Source organism: Lepidothrix coronata, unplaced genomic scaffold (genome assembly GCF_001604755.1).
Source record: "Lepidothrix coronata isolate B3197 unplaced genomic scaffold, Lepidothrix_coronata-1.0 Scaffold32, whole genome shotgun sequence".
In the NCBI taxonomy this organism is placed as follows: domain Eukaryota; kingdom Metazoa; phylum Chordata; class Aves; order Passeriformes; family Pipridae; genus Lepidothrix; species Lepidothrix coronata.
The window spans coordinates 5,234,208-5,254,864 of record NW_016690212.1 but is presented as its reverse complement, the minus strand read 5'-3'; the positions used below and the strand labels follow the sequence as shown (position 1 = coordinate 5,254,864).

Genomic DNA, 20,657 nt, shown 5'->3' with positions numbered 1-20,657 from the left:
AACAACAGCACCAGGATGAACAATTAAATAAGTAACTGTAAAAAGTAACTAATTAATTTTTGTTCTCTTTGAAACACTTAAAAGTACTGATTCGGCCTATTATCTCTAGTTTCTAATAAATTTTAAATTATCTGCATAGGAGGTTTTAATAACGAAAGCGCACAGCAACAGCGTTTTAGAAAATGAACCATACTAAAAATCCCTATTAGGCTCAATTAAGAACCACTTGACAACAAATTCCAGAGTAGTAAGAGAATGGGTCTCTTACAACCTACAACGCCAAAACATTTAATGTGACCCAGCATTTACTACTGGCCACTGACAGAGGCCAACAGTAGGCCAGTTAGGGAAGATTATTAGGAAAAAAACAAGGTGCAGGAACTTCCTGTAATCTGTGGTTCAAAGGCTTACTAAGTTAAGCGATTCTACACTTACATACCTGGGTAGATTATCTTTCTATTGAGAAACTCTTCAGACATTAAAGTTAATTTTAATTTTAACCAACCACAACACTCTGACAAGAAGTTATACAGTTTGACTATACAGAATTAATCCTCAGGCATGAACTGGGAATGACCTTAATGTCCCTGGAAATCAGAAAGGATGCTAAAATCTTAACTATACAATAGTATAACCTTGCAAAGAATAATGTAATACAAATAACAGAAAATTAATTAATTGATGTATACTGCAGGAAAATCTCAATTAATTAAGCTGAACTATCTCAGAGACCATTCATATGGAACTACACTGTTAGTGGAGAAACCTCACCTAACTTCTCTAAGCTTTATTAACTAGAGTCTTGGCAATGATCTTGAGTCATTGTCTTAACTTGTGTCAAAATGAGACTTACCTTGTCAGTTTATCATTTACATTCTTCTCAAGTACCTACTGACACACATAAAGATGACTCGAGTTTTAAAATCCACATTCCCTATACTGAAATTAGAGCAAAGGTAAAAGATCTAAAGACTGGTCAAAGCACCTTGTGAAGAACTGTAACGAAACTGCTGCTAAACTTCATCTCGCTTCATGTTCCTGAATTCCTGTATTAGAGGAGACACTGAATAGTCATTTCCCAATCACACCAATCAGGTCTACTTAGAACATAACAAAATTCTGTTCATTCAGGAGAGGAAACAGTGTTGGTTTCTGTACCCCACAATGAACAGAAGTCACTAGTAGAGCACCCAGCCTTCATAAAGGATGAGCAAAGCACATCAGCTCTGCAAGGCTTATTAACTGAGCCCACGCAGGCAAGTTGCAAAGCTACAGCAACACAGATTTCATAAAGGCAAGACACTGCAACATTCAGAAATGAAATTTAGGACATCCACCCACAGTACTTCAGACCACTGCTGCTGCAGACTCTTCAGTGCACATTCCTGCCATTCCTCACACTTACAGAAGTGTTAAGCCTTGCCAGTAACCAGAAGAAAAAGGGCTGCAGAGAAGTGAATGACTGAAACAGGAGGGCACCAAGAAGTAAGATGTAAGAGTAATGGCAGAGGCAGACAAAATAACGAGGGTCACAAGAAAGAGAAGTGATGTCTACCCAAAAAAAGACTGCAACATTTTGCTGGGAGGACTCTGACAAAGTCAAGGCACACTCAGTACTGGAGAGACAACTGGAATGAGGAGAAGACACAGAGCAGGCTCAGTGCTGGGAGCAGGCATGCAAAAATATGACTGTTGTCTGATTTACTATCCTGGTCTCAAAAACATTAGCTGTAAGCCAGACTGTCCACAAACAAGAGTCTGGGAAAAGCTATGCATTAACTATTAGGAAACTAGCCTTGCAAGCCTAGGACCCTCCTACAGCACCAACATCCTGACAGGTGAGTAGGTCCAAAAAGTCCTCCAGCAAAAATAAACCCCCCCAGTGGACATGCCTCTTGTGGAATGCTCTTCAAAGCAGTATGGGGGATGTCTGAAAGGGGAAAACGAAGCAAAGCAGCAAAAGTGAGAGCAAACATAACATTAACTAGCTGACAGGCTTAAGTACTGAGAGCTGTTCCTTCTTGACTCAAATCCTACCTGTAACTATCTATCTACAAACACACATTACTACAGCATTTAGGTGAGGATTAAAGGCTAGTTAAGCTAAATGAAATGAGGCTCTAGTACCAACACAAAAGACTTCAGGAGGTATTTCAGCTGCTTCTGGATTGGGAGCATTTAGGTGCCATGGCATTTAATTAATGCTGTATATTCTTTGGAGATACATTTATAACAATCATTATAATGTCTGATGGTGTGGGAATATTTCTTTCTTTATTGTGTCACTTGTCTCTCCAAATTCTTGTTCCATTATGTGATTATCTGATCTTTACTTAAAAAAAGCTACACTCAAATGAACCTTTATTAAGGCTCTAATAAATATCCAGTGCAAACAAACATAATAATCTACCTTACTGAAAACACCAAAGTGCCCAAGTTCCGGAATTCTGTTATTTCATGACAAAATCGTAACTGCCATCTTTTTAAAATATACAGGTAACTAAAAAATTTTCAGTCTAATGGAGCATAACACACATTATTAGAATTCCTCTGTATATAAACACTTATTACAGCTCCTAGGAGAAAGATGACTGTTTGCAGATACACAGTGCAGGCCAATGGCTCTGCACATTCCCAGCTCTGTTCTACACTGGTTCTTGATAATTTTCCGTGTTTGGAAGATCCATGATATTTCGTGATATTAGCCATCCAAAGGATTCACCCACCACTCTTCTGTCTTGCTTTAACTTTTAAATGTAATCCATAACCAATAATTAAGCCTCTAAGAAGCATATGTTGTTTTAATTTATAGTCAAGGAACAGATCTTTAGTGACTTGCCCAAAGGAAGCTGGAAACAGCAGACCATGGAAAAAATTTTAAATTACTCTATTTCTCTTAACCTGTTCAACTCAATGACACTAATGTAGCACTGACATGGTATTTTAAAAATGTAAACAGCTACAAAACATTAAAATCAATTACTTGCTCTCTCCCAAGAGAATATGCACCAAAGATTGTTTTCCCTAGAAGATAAAAATGAGTTGATCAAATAATCAGTGCAACCAACCACTGCTCAAATAACTCAGGATGCATAAGACACCTGGTATCCTATTTTCATTGGCAGCCTTCAGACAGCTGCAATTCAAATCTGAGTCCAGTATCAGCTCATCCTGTATACTGATACTTGTCTGGAAAATCTACTTCTCAGTAAGGCAAGGGCATTTGCCTTCCACAATAAAACTTCTATACTGCCAGAGTTTTCAACATGAAAACTGTAATAGAATAAATCAACATGAGGTGTCCAATTTTAATCTGCTAATACAAAGCTACCTGAACCCTTAGCACATGATCTCTTTTGGCTTTGTCAATGTAAGTGCTATATTTCAAAAAGATACAAGTCTGGATATGCTTTCAAAATATTATCACTAACAAAATCTACTCTTCACACTTAGAAATGGTTCTCACCTTTAATACAGTTGTATACATACATGTGAATCTTAGCAAGAATTTAAGAACATTACTGGGAAACTGCTCTGATAAATGGGTAAGAGTTATTTCTACATATAGTTAAGAATGCATTTTCTGATTCCCTATTTCATAATAGAGTTTTACAATAAAAACAGTAAATAGAAATTTTTGATTTCTAAAAATAACTTTAATTACTCTTCAATTGTACAGCTGTCAGCTGAAGATGTGAAGTACTTTAGCCACATTATATTTTTGTGAAGTTAGACAAAATACAGGTATTTATAAATTACTTCTTCATAAGTATCTAAACTCATAAATTAAACCTATTTTCTGGTAGCACAACAGCAGCATCAAGAAATCTGACCCAGAGTTCTTTGCTGTGTTAAGCAATTTCTTTGATCACCATTTATATTCAGTTTGAAATGACTACTAGCAACTGTATGGTTTATTTTAATTCTTTATAATTTGATAATAAAACTCAGGGGAAAAAAGCAGACCATAGTAACTTCGCTTACATTTAAGCACCTTTCTACCATGGTAGCTGACCACTGATGCAACCACAGAACACATCAAACTGGGGAAAAGGAGTTAACACCAGTCTCTAACTGAGAACACCTGACTCCACACTCTCATTCTCACTCACCACATACCCAAAGGCCCCATAACTAATGTCAAGAGACAGATGAATGAGATGAAAACTGCTGCACACTTTTCTCTGGAAGGATGCTTGCTAGTGAGCATTCACATTTACTGAGAAGTCACCTACATTCCTCTCCTAGAAGATGAGAGCTGGTGAAAGCCACCTCAATCTGATCTGCTGAAGACTGAAGGCACATCACCAAAATGCAGTATGAAGCTCTCTAGAGGAAGAACTGTTTCTGTCTGGTGGTATGACACTATGAACAATGAGGTCTGCTATTAGGGCTCCAAAACACAACAAGCATACACACAAATACCAGCTATAACAATTAATGAAAGCACAGTAATATAATAAACTGCTAAAATATGGAATTAGCAAGGATAACTCAGTTTAGCTCAATTCTAAAATCAAATATATTCACAGACCCAAAATTTTCCCCAACAATATTCAGTCATATTTTACTTTGTCTCTCCTTTCCTCTCCCCCTCCTTCTTTTTTAAAGGAATCATTCAAAGGTAAAGCTTTACAACTTTACCAAAACAAGGTTAACACCTGGCCAAAAATGATCACATGAACAAGACAAGAACCTCCACATCCTCCCACTTCCCACAAGAAAACAGAAACCAGCTTCTTCACACTTTCTCTTTACCAGTCTAGAACAAAACAATATTTCTTGTAAGCTTCAGTTATCACAAATGTTTTCATTAAAACTCTAGTTTTAAAGCAAACTATCTGTAGTTCTACCACACCATGACAGGATTTGTGTGATATTTTTTTTTTAATTTTGCATTGTGTTTAGAAAAGCTAGGCTACTTTCACTCCAGGGAGTGCATTACACACCGGACTACTCTTTGCATCTACTTATATTTTGGCATTTCTAGTTTACATATTTAAAGTAAGACTAACTAGAAAAAAATCCAGAGGTAACAGACCATTTTAAATGAAGATGCCATGTTTTCAAAAGGATACGAATTCCATTCATTCCAGAAATTTTGAAGTCATCGATTAGCTGTACAACCATGTCCTTGTTGGGGTCATTAGGGTCACTTTCACGAACCTAAACCAATAATGCAAACACTGGCATTTTAGGAAAAAAATCACTTTAAAATACTAATTAGTCAGATTATTAGTAGTAGTATTGGTACTGAGCACTGTATTGCAAGAGTGGTACTTACACATTTGAGCAACTTTATTTCATCCAAGGCTGTCTCTGTATAATGCTGGGCACTTTTTACAACTTTCATTGCAACAAACCTTTTTCCCCTTGAAAAGAACAGAAACATTTTTAACACACACACTGAGCTAATACAAACATGCTTTGAAGTTCGAGAAATTTTAAACAGAAAACTTCATAGTCTTATGTATTCTGACAGAAAATACCAAAATTACACTTAACAAGAACTTTTAACAGTACTATTTTATTGAATATTTTGTTGTCTTGGTGCTAATGTCTTTAAAAGAGGAATCTGCATACACATTTTAACATTTAATCAAGGTATCTTATATTTTTTTATTAAAGATATAACAGATATAAAAACATTAGCTTATTCTCGCATGTTCAAAACACGAGAATTCAATAAGCAAAGCTAATTTGTCAAAAAAAATAGAATTACATTTATTCTGAGAGCTTTTATAAACTATACCCTTAATCAAAATACGACTGTAGTCATCTCTTTGCATAAAAGGATAGCAAACATTTACTTAACTTTATCATGCATGTAAAACAAAAGTTACTGCAGACAAAATAAAGTAACATATTAAAAAAAAAAAAGTGTATGGAAATAAATAGTTTTCTTACTGCATATCCCAGCATAGCCAGACTGTAGAGAAGTGTCCCCATCCTAACTTTCTAATAACATGATACCGGCCATTGAAAAGATCACCAATTTTCACTGGATGATAGCCTCCTTTCATGAAAAAATGAGTAGAAAAAGAATATTCAGAAAACAACAATAATTCCCAGGTTTTCAAGTCATTCTTGTACCATAAATTTTCCTTCTCAAATTGTCCTGTACTATAAATAGAAAATCTAAAGAAAACTTTAATGTCAAAAATTCTGCCTTGCTTTGCCTGGAGGGAAAAAACTCATGTCCTGTAACTACTGTAGAGTTTATTCAACCTTCTCTCTTATGGCTTTTATTTATGGTAATATTACCATCTGTTCTGTATTTCCTCAGGCTTATCTTCCACTTCACAGACAGTACAGAAGAGATCTACATTATTTCTTTATCGTATTTGAAGCTTCTCCAATCAACATACTTTGGATGATTGCAGAATCTCAACAGAGATTGTTTTAATTCCCATTTGCTTTCTAGTAATAAAAGCAGCAATAAAATACTTCCTGAGAAAATGTTAAGAACAATGCAGACCTTATTGCTGCTCTTCTGCTTGGCTCGTGACCCACAGCAGCAACACATTTTTCTCATGTCTGAGGGTTTTACAGTGAGGAAGAGAGAGCAGGCAGCTATGGGCTTTGTCTGAAATGCTCTTTAATTACTAAAGTCTGCAGTCCTAAATTCCACCACTACACAGGTCCTCCAAAGTCCCATGAGACAGAAAGGCCGACAGGACAGAGCAGGCTGGAGCTCAGGTTTTTAGACAGTGTAAGGAGGTGTCATGAAGCCTTTTATTTCCTTTGTGTCTTAAGAGGCATTCCTCCTCCCACTCAAACACAGGGAAGCCAGTGATCACACAGGATTTTTATTCAGACCTTAATACACCAACAGTAACATCCACAATTCTGCCTAAATTGCAAACAAATAATAAAGCTGCACCATGAACCCTCCAGGACATCACCAGCAGCAGACTCAGAGCAGCTGTCAAGGAATCACTTCTTTGTCTCTTTCTGGTCCTTCACGATGTCATGCCCAGCTGTCCTTTGGCAGGATCCTCCACTATTGACTATTCCGTTTGGAATCAGGAAAACCTCAGAATGCAATCTAAGTTGCTATATTTGTTTTGAAAGACCCTGAAAATCTTGTTAGAACTGGTACCCAGTTAAGACAACAATGTGAATTTATAACTTAATTCCTTGGATTTGAAACAGGGATGTCTCTCTTATCTCCTTTTATCTGTGGAAGTGTGATGTCAAATCTGGATATATTTATATTTTTTTTCCTGCTAATAACACCTTCTGCCTTAACAGAAGCTCAAGGATTTATTTATGAACTTCTCTCAAATGCTTCCATAGCAGATTAATAAATTTAACACAACTGTACAAGAGAATTCTAAAGATTACATATTCAACAGAAAGATAAAGCTTAAATAAAGTATTGTGTTAGATGTGGGTATGTCTAACAAACTCTAAACCACACATAGCTTTGATCTATGTATGTTAAAGTGTAACTTCAAGCTTAGCAAACAGCAGACACTTGGAGGCTTGCTCACAGCTTCAACCAAAGCTGACCCACCCAACATGGCTGCAGCTGCCCAGGTTCCCACACATGATCCCACTGCCAGAGACTCCAACAGCTCCAACCCTGCTTCATCAGGGAAGCAGCAATCACAAGTGTTTGTCTTGGCAGGGCAGGTCTGAGCCAAGCAACAATTTCAGAAGGGCAGCACAAGTCCCCACTCCCTCCCTGCCCACCAGGCACCAGAATGAGTCTGATGTGCACAGGTAGCATGGACAGAGCACTCTCAGCTCCTTTAGCCTGGCACTAAGGTGAGGAAGTTACATCTTTTCCATGAGAATTCTGCACAAATCTATGAAGAACCTGATATGAGAACAATCTTTATACTCTTAACCCATGAGAACTGCATGCTTACTATGACACACAACATTTCATTTCACAAATCATTAGGTGTACAGACACCAACATTTGCAGATAAGAAAGTGCAAAGGAAAAAGAAGGCCCTAGTCCAGGAACAGTACAAGGCATTACAGGGGGACTGAGACACAGGGATCCAGACTAGGATTAAGTCTCAGGACTGCCCTCAGGGGAAGAACTCCCCATTCCTCCATCACTGGGAAGCAAGTGTTCATGAAAGCTGCCAGGGCAACTCACCTAGCAACCTAAAAAGATACCTCCTCCTGTGCCAACCTCAGTAAGGATGCACACATTGCCAAGCGGGAACTCCTTATTTCCAAAGAAAAAAACTTTTGGAACACCTCACCTGTTCCAATCACTTTTGGAACACCTCACCTGTTCTACTCTCCAGGAAAGGAGGGAGACATGGACTTACTGAGAGTAAGTGTTGACTATTATGCTGTCCATTTGCAAAAAGGAACAGTATGAGCCACATATGAAGCCCAAGTCCACTGCAGTTTCATTATTAGAGAAATTCTGCTGAGTAAACACACATATGTGAATCCAGACTGATAGAAAAAGTAGAATTTTAATTTGTCTTTTTAACCATCCTACTAGTAATAGCTGATGAAGATATTTAACAATCTGGATAAATATAATCATTATTTAAGACAGCTATTAACTGTTTTAAAACAAAAAAAGAAAATTCTACTATTTGGTAAATTTTTTCCAGAAAATTCTATCCAGAATTATGAAATCATACAGTGGAAGGTTAAGACAACATAGAGAAATTCTACCTTTTCATTACTGAAAAGGTTTGCATTTGTGAAATGAATCAAGTCTGATGACCTGATACCAAAATTTATGTAAGAGACTTCCACATAATTCACCATCACAGGATCATTTCTTCTGAACTGAGTTTTTGCTGCATTTATCATTGCACGAAAACAGCGGGAAGTATGAAACATTATTCTCTATATAATAACTTTTTCTTTGCAAACAGACAGAATTAAAAAAAATTAAATTTTAACACCTAATTTTAATACCTCTCTATGGTTTGCAAACAGATTTCAAAATTCACCAACACAATTATTTCTGGAACACTTGACAATTTTTCTAAATATCCAGTTCTATTAAGTCATTCTCTAACAGTCAAATGACTTCAGATGTAAAGCACTCACAATTCATTCAGTCTTTTTCACTGCCAGAAGGATGTGGGCCTTCAAGTATACAAAACAATGTCCAGAAATAATTTTTTTGCACTGAGCAAAACAGTTGCTTTTTTAACATCTTACTAGCATAACACTCAACGATGAAGACTTTAAATACAGGTAAAAACACGATTCTAAGAATTGTTTAGGCGAACAACTGCCTTGTAAGGCAGCTTTTGGCATACTTGTGCATCAAAGTAATCGAAAACTTCTGATAATTTCTTCCCATCACAGACAGAAAACACCATACAGAGGAAATCAAAGACACCAAAGTCAAATTAATAAACTGAGGCTTGATATGTTATTTTAGTAAACTCTATGTGTTGCAAGCGTAACAATACTATATATGTAAAACCCACGTTATTTTGGTCCCCACACCACTGTCACAACTAATTATAGCAATACACCAGCATATGTGACAGATGCCAACAGTGGCAGCATATTCTCTGAGTATATATATTTCAGAAGATACTTTCCACTGCCCTAAGCCACAACAGGAGCAGTTTTGGAAATAATCAGTTACCACTCCTGTACACTCCTGTACTCCCTGATCACTCATATCAGTGACATATGCACTTACAGGGTTGTGGACAATCAGGTAGCAACACAGTTAAATGCATTTTAAAAACTGCTGTCATCCTTAATGTAATGAATGTAATTATTTCAGTTCTTCGGGATACAGAAAGTATTTCTAAAAACAGTAACATGAAAATACCTATGAAAAATAAACTGTCTGGGAAAAATTACGTACTTTTGGGAAAAAAATACAGGCATTGGAAAATATACAATGTATAAGTGGTACTGCTGATAACGTAACAAAAAAACACAAACCTGTTGTACTATTCACTGCAGCACACACAGGAAAAAAAAAAGTCTCTCACAGCTAGCTAGCTACATGCACGCAAGAAAGAGGGTCAGAAAAATGAGATCATTATTCCTGAATGCCTCCTGAATGTATTGGTAATTGTAGCTGGCTCGTTCTATGTTTGTATAGGGAATTATTCCCTTTGTGAGCGGGATGAATGGGAGACATCTCCAGGGGGCAAGGAAGATGATCAGAGAAGCAAAAAATTCCAATTACATCCATGACACAACAGGCTCTTGAAAAAATTCGCCAAGTGTTTCAAGGCTTTACATAGAAGAAGAAAAACTAACTTCACTGTCTAAGTACCCCTTGAAAAATTATGAAGTTGGACTTTTGATATTTCCATTCCTTACACAAATAAATATTTGAGAAGTATTTAATATAAATTCAGTGATACAAACAGAAGTCATGTCACAGATTTAAACAGGCCCTGGGGGAAGTCCCCAGGGAACAGAGGTTAGTCTGTTTTACACAGATGGCTGTAAGCTGTCTTTCACATCAGGTGCTGATTCAAATAGATCCAACCTCCTGATTAAAAAAACTACAATGACTATTTACTAACCATCATGTTACATGGTCAAGATGCAAGCCCAGCACACAGTAACATACCCTTAAAAATAAAATTAGTAACAAAAATACTCAACAGGAAGTTAACAGGCCATATGTTAAATTCATTTTAAAAATTAATTATATACTCTTCATCAAAATTGCCCTCCTATGAAATTTCAGACTGGGGTTGAGAAGAGATGAAGTATGCTCTGAGCTTCACTCAAAAACCCTGGAAGGCTGCCATCTTGGAGATAAAATTAGGAATAAAAGAGACACTCCAGAAATAAATAATAATTTCCAAATCTTTACCTACCACCCTGTAAATACAGATTAGGCTACCCAAAACAGAAAAAAGATATTCAAACTAATAAAACATCTCTCAAAAATAATGGAGATAATGTAACTAAAAGCCATCCCTGGAATTCTTTACCAAATAACTTACTCATTCCCTATACTGAATATAAAATATACAAACAGAAAGTCTCTATAGCCCCAGATCATCCCAATCCCATTCAATTCAGATCCTTATAGTGAGCCTCCTGTCAGCTGAACCCCAGCAGACTAAAAGAAGGAAATGTACTGCTCAGTCTTACAGGAAATTAGGGTCAGAAAACAGGTAAATCATCCACTGGAACAACAAAAGCGCTGCTCTCGTAGAAACAAATAACAATCACGACATCCCAAATCAACCAAAGCTTGGACCACCTTTAATATACTTTAAAAAATTCAAAGCTTCAGGATCAGAAAAATTTAGAAGAATTTTTATGCATATAATTTTTTGGGAAGCCTGCAAGTATTCTTAGTGTAACGCAGTTTGTTTCAAAAGCATACAGATCTCACTCCTGACCTGCTCTAGTTAAACAGGTAACTCATAAGCAGGCTGTCAACTTAGGACTGTTTTTTTTGTTTTGTGATCTAGCTTCTGCAGATGGTGGCATTTTGCAAGAGATACTGGAACAGAGACAACAATGGATTGTTTGAAATTAAACACAGTCCCTATTTCAGGAAAGAATTAAGTTGGGGCCTTGAAATGCTTAATCTCAAGGAAATACAGACTTTACAAGTAAACAGATGTTTAAGCAAATCCTAACTCACTGATGGAAGATGTTAGAGATACCAAGAGAGCTATCTTAAGGAGTAAATGTGTTTTAACAAAAATAATAGAAGAAAACAAAAAACAAAACACCTGAGCATGCTTTAGTGACACGTTTTTCTTTTCCCTGCTGCAGACTTCAACAGTTAGTTGGAGTTTGCTGGTTTGGGCTTTCATTACTGGCATTTGTAAGCCACTTACACATTTGAAATGTCATATATTAATAAAACTTTTACACCAAAATTAAATAGTCACTTTCCACTGTTAAATCTGAAAATACAAAACACTAATTCCAGGCTGGTAGAAAGGTTTCTTAAAATAGTACATCTCCAGGCTTACACAGAAACTCCTGATTAAGTAAGACTTTATGATATTTGACATAGGAACTGTTTCTTGGTATGAGGAATACAGAATACCAGATATAGTCAGTGTGCATAGAGTGCTTTTCAAAAGCATTAATCTGAAGTGATAAAACTTTAATTTAGTTTCTAAAGTATATTCATATTCTTGAAATCTACAACAATAGAAAACCCAGAGTTGACAGACCTGTTATTTATGGTTTTTTCGTTTAAGTACAGTATACATTTTACCCTAATGAGAACAGACGTACAACTTTAGCAGTGACATTAAAATAAACTTAAGTATCGACACTATTGTACTGCAGTCACACTTTTATGCATTTAACAATATTTAAAAAATTAATATAGCAAATACAGAAATTAAGGAAATTGAGATAAAATGAAGATGTTGAGAGCCTCAGACAATGCTGAGGGCTGTGAAAGACAGCAGGTGGAAAAGTATCGTAACATCTCAGAATAGTGCAGGTAAGAAAAGAAAAGGAAAAAAAGATACAGTTTACAAAATAAATGTAAGTAATGTTGTTAAAGGCATCAAGGCATTTTAGAACTTTTTGGAGTCAGAGGGGTTGTTTGTCTTGGTTGGGGTGTTTTTGTTTCTCTTACAACTCACATCAGTCAAAAAAATTTTCTTCTCTATTCTTTTATCTAGGACATCAGGAGGAGAACAGGGATGGGGTATTTGTATATTTATTACAAAATGTATAAAGCTATGGCTAAGTAAAAAACTACAGCTGAAGACAATTATGCATCTGGACCTGAAATGAGTAGTTGTTCCTAATTCTAGTATAAATAAATTCCATAATTAAAGACCAGCTCTTTAAAAATCTCCCAAGAACCGTAACTAAGACTCGCACTGCAATGTTCCCCCTCACCGACAGGGGTGAACTGCACACACCTTTACAGTAATCTGCGGGATCCTCTTGCTCCTCATCGTCGGACCCCAAAATCTCCTCCTCTGGCTCTGGTGGGGTGGGCTCCGGCAGGGGCGGAGGTGGGGGCGGGGGTGGAGGTGGAGGTGCAGAGGGAGCTTTCTGTTGAGGCTCTGGCCTGAAAATAGAAGAGAGACCACACTTGGTAAAGAGCTTCCTCAAAGGGGTCACCCCGTCCTCCAGAGGGGATGAAAAAATGCTTTGGGAAATACCAGTGAAGCATCTCATGTCCTCACTGCCATTTTTCATATCCCCCATAGGACCATAGGGAGGCGTGGACAGCGAGGCACCTGACCAAACCAAAAGCAGATCTCAAGTGAATTTGGACTTACTCACTGGCACAGCTTGGAAAAGATACATAACGCTTATAACTGGATACTGACAAGCTTTTAAAACTCCTGACGAGCAAATGAGACGTTAGACACATCTTCTTGAGCACAACTGAGAAGAAATACTTTTCAAAGAATATCAAGTTATGGAAAAGCTCCTGCCTGCTAGCTGAAGTAAGAAAGATCTCACTAATACAGAGTGAGAAACAATCTTCCAGGGACACTGACCCAAACCTTAATGCACTTCTCTGCATCTGTAGCTGCTGCTAAGACTATGGAAAGCTGTATCAGTATACAAAGTACTGAAAAGAGCTATTACAAAATAAGAGAAAAAAATTAATCTTCCTAAGTAGCCTATGATGCATTCCCAGAACATATGCTTTAAGATACCATATATACCATATGCTTTAAGATGTGCTAAATAAAAAAAACCCAAACAAAATCAAACCACCAAACCCCAACACCACCAGGCAAGAGATGTTCTTCTGTCTTGCAGCTCCATTTTAGAAAAAAAACAACCAAAGAAGTGAAATATATTTTATATTTTATATCCTATTCTGACTAAGGCTGTACCTGGTATTTCTAAACACCTAAGAACTACTCACATTTCAAAACTGAGTATTTTCAATACACTTAAGTCCAGGGTTGAAGTGTACCTGTTTGTCAAATAATTTAGAAAGCCTTCTCCAAACAGGTTGATGTTATTTTTTGTATTCATACTTCTTACAAATAAAAAATATATACTTGCCAAATACATTTGCAAAGTAACTTCAAGCATCTGTACCATCGAAAGCTGCTTAAATTTATATCTACTTCAAATCTAACATGTCTGAAAAAGAGTATATTAACAGTATTTTGTCAATGATATGATAAAAAACCAGAAACCTAATTTTTCAGCACCTACAAAGAAAATTCAAATACTTCCTTGATACATTTGCAAAGTAACTTCAAGCATCTGTACCATCGAAAGCTGCTTAAATTTATATCTACTTCAAATCTAACATGTCTGAAAAAGAGTATATTAACAGTAGTTTGTCAATGATATGATAAAAAACCAGAAACCTAATTTTTCAGCACCTACAAAGAAAATTCAAATACTTCCTTGATCATGAGTGAAAACTGCATTTATCCCACTCCTAAGTCCTCTTCCTCATAATTCCCCCTTTTTAAACACCGCAATTGTTCAAGACAGACAGACAGACAGACAGAGCATTTGGTGTCGAAGGGAACGCAGTTGGTCATAAATAAATTCCACTGGCAACATTCACCACCTGCACAGCAGCTGCTGTTATGCCTTCGCTTTAAAGGACATCGCTGAAAGTTGTAAGCACTCCAAATTTATGTGCCTGCTACCCCTCCCAGATACTAAAATTCTTCAGTCAATAAATGGTTAGATTTAAGAAGGAGTATTTTGAACTAAGTTATTATGAGAAATCTAGCCAAACAAATAAATTTACATAATTTTTAACCACATAAAGCTTTCAACAGAATAGAAGAGAGAGAAGGGATCCATTTGTAGGATAAATGATAAATATATTTGCACGTGCTCCTACTTACATAAATTATGCTGGGTTTTTGCCTTCCTGTTTGGCTCCCAACAGATGTCTCTATATGGTACATAGCAAGGCAAGCAAACCACAAGAGGAAGGTGCAGCAGATTCTCTGACCAGTTACTCTTACTACAAACCAGATTTTTGGCCCTCCAGCAGCCTGGTTTCATGATGTCAGCAAGCTGACACCACCAATGCCTGGTCTGATGTTGGCAGAAATCTTTACTTAAACAAATTATCATATAAGGATCTACAATTACAAACCTTAAAGATGATTTTGGATACACAGATCAAGAACTAAGAACATTTAAAAATTAAAAATTAACAGCTGGACTCGATGACCTTAAAGGTCTTTTCCAGCCTAAATGATTCCATGAGCAAGAAGGAGAATGCACAGTGAAACAGTCTGCACTTCATCAATATATCTGTAAGAACTGTGTGTCAGGAAACACAGTGCTTGGACTCCTTGCTGTACCATCATTTTACTTTATTCTGACCACAAATATCCATGTTATTTTGGTCACATGAGATGGTACAACTATAGAAAAGGCCAGGGTAGAGTAGGGCAAATGCAGTACAGGGGTTGTAAGTTCAAAAATCCACTGAAATTGTGCCAATTTTGTCTTTAAAGATAAAAACTACTTACTCTATTCACACAATAAAAGCAATATTTTAAAGAGAATCAGAAGCATTTCTGGAGTCGACATTCAAACATTTTGTCACTCATTTTCAAATAAACATCAAGTCATACCAAGAATCTCCCTGTGAGAGAGAAAGGAAGTGTACAACACAAGATTTGTAAAAAAAAGGCTAAACTTATTCCTAAGGAAATAGGTTAAGAAGATAGATTCAGAAGCAACCCTTTCTCAAGCTACTGTATTTGATTTTGGTTTGAAAAGGGTTATTTTTTTTTCCTGTCTTCAATCCTAGCTGATTTTGGTATTCAGGAGTGTTTTCCTACTCTTCTTCGTGCACATAGGAAGGAAGGAAAGATATTACCTTATTTCCTTCTGGAATTATTTATGATTTTTATCTGCAAAAAACAAAACACTGCTTTAAACTGAGGAAAATCTTTGATTTGCCCTTTTAGCTTTGCTTGCACCTTTTGAAAAAATCAAATATTAGTACAGAAAGATGAGTGAAGGAAAGAAATGCTGCTAAGTTATATCAGCCTGACTGCTATTTCTGCACTCTTGCCTTATTTTGCTGGGTTTTTCCTTCAGTTTAGGATTCTTAGCAAGAGATTCTTATTGTTCTTCCATTTTGTTCACTTTTACTTTCCTGGGGTCTAAGTAAAGAACAAGTTTTCAACACTTGACTTGGCTGCTTAATTTCTGCCTACAAGTTGAATAACTCATCCTGGCATCACCAGTCTTGCTCTTCTGCCAATACACAGTTTCACAGTTTTAGGTAGGACATCAGTCAATGAGAGTGCTCCAGTTTTGCCATTTCTTAGTATCCCCTTTATTGAATCGCAAAGATAAGCTCTGATGAATGCTCCAACAATGTTTTAATTTGCAGTTTATGGCATGAATATATATTTTATTCAGCTCAGATTTCATTTTTTCCAGTATAGAGTTTGCGAAAATGTGAATTATTTTTTCTTGTAAGTGGACTTCAAAACATCATTTATACTAAAAATCCAGTCATTAAGAAAGTTGTGAGCAATAAACACGTATGTAACCTCCATTTCCTTTTCAGAAATACAATTGTCAAATACTATCATAATATAACAAGCTATTCAACAGCTGCGTTGTTTCAAGTTATTACTCTTTCTTATTCCTAAAATGTTGTTATGTAATGATATGCTTTAGGTAACACATACATGCAGAGATAAATATTAAATTTGTTTTCCTTTTTTTCTGAAGTAATCACTTGGTACTCTGTGGTCTACCACCATTAGGTTATTCATCACCATCCAAGCATAAACACTTAATTAATAGAAGATGACACACCATTTCTAGACTCACAGTATTCTGCCAGCAGGTATGCAGAGAACTGACCATCTCTACAGGCTACAACGACAAACCTTATGACTGTCTTGAAAGAAACATTACAAAAATTAGCAAACACTAATCAGCATGTTTTGTCTTTTAATTACTGCCTTTTCAATGGAAAAAATAAATTTACAGCAAAGTCCAATCAAAATACAATTAAATCCTATTTTTAACCTGCTCTTAGAGGGGATGCTTAGTAAAAAGACAAAAGAAAAGTTGACACATTTATCTTCTACAGTGAAACTGAAGCAAAATACGTCAAAACCCTCCATGGAGTCTCATAAAAAAATCAACTGCCCACTGTTATGAAACACAAAATTACTGACAACTTAATTTTACTGTTCTCCATCATGGACATGTTGCTCCATGTTCCCACTGGGGAACACCCAACAGCAAAAGTAATTTCCCTAACATTAAAACCTGGAAATTCTGGGAAAAGTATACTATGAGAAGATCAGGAAGAACTGTTCAGTTTTTTTGTTGTTGATGTTGTGGGGTCATTTGCTATTCTTCTGTTCTGGAAAAGTTAAAACAAGAGTAGTGAGGGTGATTAAAATCACAAAATGCCTTCCATATGGGAGGCATCTGAACATACCAAAACTCTTCAGCCAGGAAAAGAGACAGCAGAGAGCTACAAAATCTTGAGAGGCACAGAGAAAGCAAATAGGAAATAGCTGTCCACTGCCTCTCCTCACACAAACTGAGCCAAGGTGACATAAAATGCAAATAAAAAAACAGTCATGCAATATGATGTTAAAAACTAAAACCACTTTTTCTCCTCGGATATCATGGATAAGAGAAGTTAGTTTCAAATAGGGCTCAGAAAAATTCATGGAAGAAAGATCAGCTAACAGCTAATGCAAAAACCCCTTGGACTCACAGAGCCCATCAGCCTGAGACCAATGGATTTGGAAGAGCGCTCAGCACATGGGGGCCCAACTCTGTGCTCCTCCCCAGGCAACTGCTCCTGGCCAGAGGGAACACAGATGCACCTTGGGCCTGTGCTTGTGCAGACACATCACATTCAGACATTCCTTTCTCTTCCTCAACAAATAAATGATTTCCTTTACTAAAAAACAAAACAGACTTCAGGCCTCTTTATCCAAAACTCTCACAGACAAAAATTATGTTTCTATTATCAAATAATGGATAAGAATGTATTGCAGGCTATTTGTTCTATACAAGATTACCTGAAGAAACCCTCATGTTCCCCACGGGGAACAGGCATATAACAGCGGGAGTCCTTCTCTAGGAACACTGCACTGTACACGTGGGGACTAATTTTAAGTAAACAGCTTTACCTCGAATGTAGATAAAAACTGCAACTGATTCTTTTACCTTTAGGAAAACAGATTGTGTCAAACAAAAAAAAAATTGGGAGGGAGACAAAAATTGGTTGGATTGAGCTAGGAACTACCTCAATCAGAGAGGAAAACAAAACTTCCCTTCAGATTTTCAGATGAGCACAACCACAGACTTTTTCTGCTAACAGAAAATGCAATTAAAATTAGGTTAAATGACTTCATATATTTAATTCAATAAAATATGGAATAAACTATATTCTAACAATGTTATTAACCTCCTGACATGTCCACAGAGGTTCTTTAGGGAATTTCAATCTGAAGAGGTAAAAAGAGGAAGCAAGGGGGAGAGTGAGCATCAGAAGAAATGTGCTGTAAGGCTCCTGAGAGATGTGAGCTTCAGGAAATCTACCAGTGGGTGTGGGTCCATCGGGAAGGAGCTCCAGCTATGCTTCTCTCCAGCTCCAGAAGGCAAAATCTTTCATGCTCCTGGGCGAGGCTTGCAGGTGCTGGAGAGTTTAAAATCTGAAATCTCTATACGCAAGTTTCCTCCAGCTGTTATTAATTATCTTAAAGACTCAGCTGTTTGGATCTCTTTCTCCTTTGTTCAAATGGTGTCTGCTTTATGAGCTGAACTCTTGCCTGCTCTTTTTTTCCAAATGCAAATTTAGTTTAATTAGACAGGTGCCTTGTAACAGTGAGCTCTTTGAACCGGAGGCAGCCTTAAATGGAGGCTTTCTAAATAAATCCACACACATAAAACAAGCAACAAAAACAGAAGAAAGATCAAAACAACTTTGAAGTTCTTGCTCAAGGAACAAAATGATGTTGCATATTTCAAGTAAGATTTTAAATAGGCTATAATTCTGAATAATTATAAAATTTAATAGCCATGATCAATTATTTGTAATTTAATAATTATTTTTAATTATGCCAGAGGTCATCTTACTGTTTTTAGAAACAAAGTTTACAAAAACAGAAGGAAACAGAGCATAAAGAGATATGTTTTTAACTAACTCCAAGAAATTGTTAATGTGAACTTCCAGGGACAGCTTTTGTTTACACGAAAAGCACTATCTATGTTCTTATTCTAGTGCAAAACTGTACTACAATCTCCAATTCTACAAAACTTACGCATAAAAAGTGAGAGTCCTGGCATGTCACATGACTGAAAGAGTTTCTACATCTGGTCATTATTAAACAAAATCATCATTCCTGCTGGGACTGTTAACATTCCTTTGAAAGATACCATCCTACCATCAAACACTAACAGAAGCACCAGTAAAAAACCCCTCCTGGAACGGAGCAGGCTAAGACACAGTAGCTTCTGTAACCTCAAACAGAGAATGAATTTTTCATTCCCATCTTTCTTATTAGCCTTTTGGAGGCCACCTTGGGCTTGAATGCACACTCAAAATCCAAGTAAAATGGCAAGGAACACTTCCTTCTTCCCTTCAAAACAACGGGTACTATAAATAAATGCCATTTCACGCAGCAAGTACTGCAGTCTTACCATGTACCGCCCCAGCCCAGCATCACAGGAAGAACACATGGCCAAGGGCAGAGCTGAAGGGACCCAGGAGCAGCCTACCCTTACATCAAATCACATCTAGGATGAAGCAATAACGTCTGCCAGGTTTAGGAGGCAGCTCTTATGGCCTTTCTCTGACACTAAGTTACATCAAGTTCCCAGAAGTAACTGATTTCAAGCTCTGAAAGTGAGTTCCAAACGAAATTTTGTTCTCAAACACATGCAGTTCTGTTAAAATGTTCTTAAGACAGTACACATGAAGCCAATTCTATCTAAGAAGCCTGAGTCTTGAACTTGCCAAGGTAATATGTTTTCCTCCTCAAATACTGTTTTTCTTGCAGACTTGTATTTTCCAGACGAGTCATCCATTACAGACTTGCAGAGGGAAAAAAGTCAACAGTTAAAAAAAAAATCCAGACCCAGCTGGCAACACAAAAAGAAAATATGTAGATATACACTCAGCAGCTTTCACCCTACCCATATTTCTAGTCACCAGTAAAGCATTATAAAGGCTGAGAATGTTAAACTCTTAGAATATCCTGAGTTGGAAAGGACCAACCAGCATCATCTGGCCCAACTTTTGGCCCTGCACAGGACAGCCCTAAGAATCACACCATGTGCCTGAGAGCAATGTCCAAACTCTTCTTGAACTCAGAAGGCTTGGTGCTGTGACCACTTCCCTGGGGTTCCAGTGCCTGGAACCCCAGTTCCAACTACCCTCTGGCTGAAGAACCTTTTCCTAATATCCAACCTAAACCTCCCCTGACTCAGCTTCATGCCATTTCCTCGAGTCCTGTCACTGGTCACAAGAGTGAAGAGATCAGTGTCTTCCCCACCACTTCCCCTTGTGAGGATGTTGAAGACCTTAGTCCCCTCTTCTCCAGGCTGAGCAGAACAAGTGACCTCAGCCTCTTCTTCCAAGGCTTCCCCCTCTAGACTCTTCACCATCTTCATTGCCCTCCTTTGGACATTTTTTAATCACTTTATACCCTTATTATATTGTGGTGCCCAAAACTGCACACAGTACTCAAGGTGAGGCCTCACCAGCGCAGAGCAGAGCAGGACAATCCCCTCCCTCAACTGGC

At 37.1% G+C, this 20,657-nt stretch overlaps 1 protein-coding gene across 6 annotated transcripts in view; it reads right to left on the bottom strand.

Annotated features, from left to right (window-relative positions):
• SRPK2 (SRSF protein kinase 2) overlaps nucleotides 1–20,657 on the bottom strand; it is a 142,123-nt gene that overhangs the window by 32,113 nt on the left and 89,353 nt on the right. For all 6 annotated transcript variants that reach the window (XM_017811413.1, XM_017811416.1, XM_017811417.1 and 3 more), the window contains 4 exons: nucleotides 12,831–12,982; nucleotides 5,908–6,016; nucleotides 5,285–5,372; nucleotides 5,079–5,166 (listed from right to left, as the gene is read on the bottom strand). In XM_017811413.1, coding sequence (XP_017666902.1) covers nucleotides 5,079–5,166; nucleotides 5,285–5,372; nucleotides 5,908–6,016; nucleotides 12,831–12,982 — 437 coding nt within the window. The remainder of the gene's footprint in view (nucleotides 1–5,078; nucleotides 5,167–5,284; nucleotides 5,373–5,907; nucleotides 6,017–12,830; nucleotides 12,983–20,657) is intronic.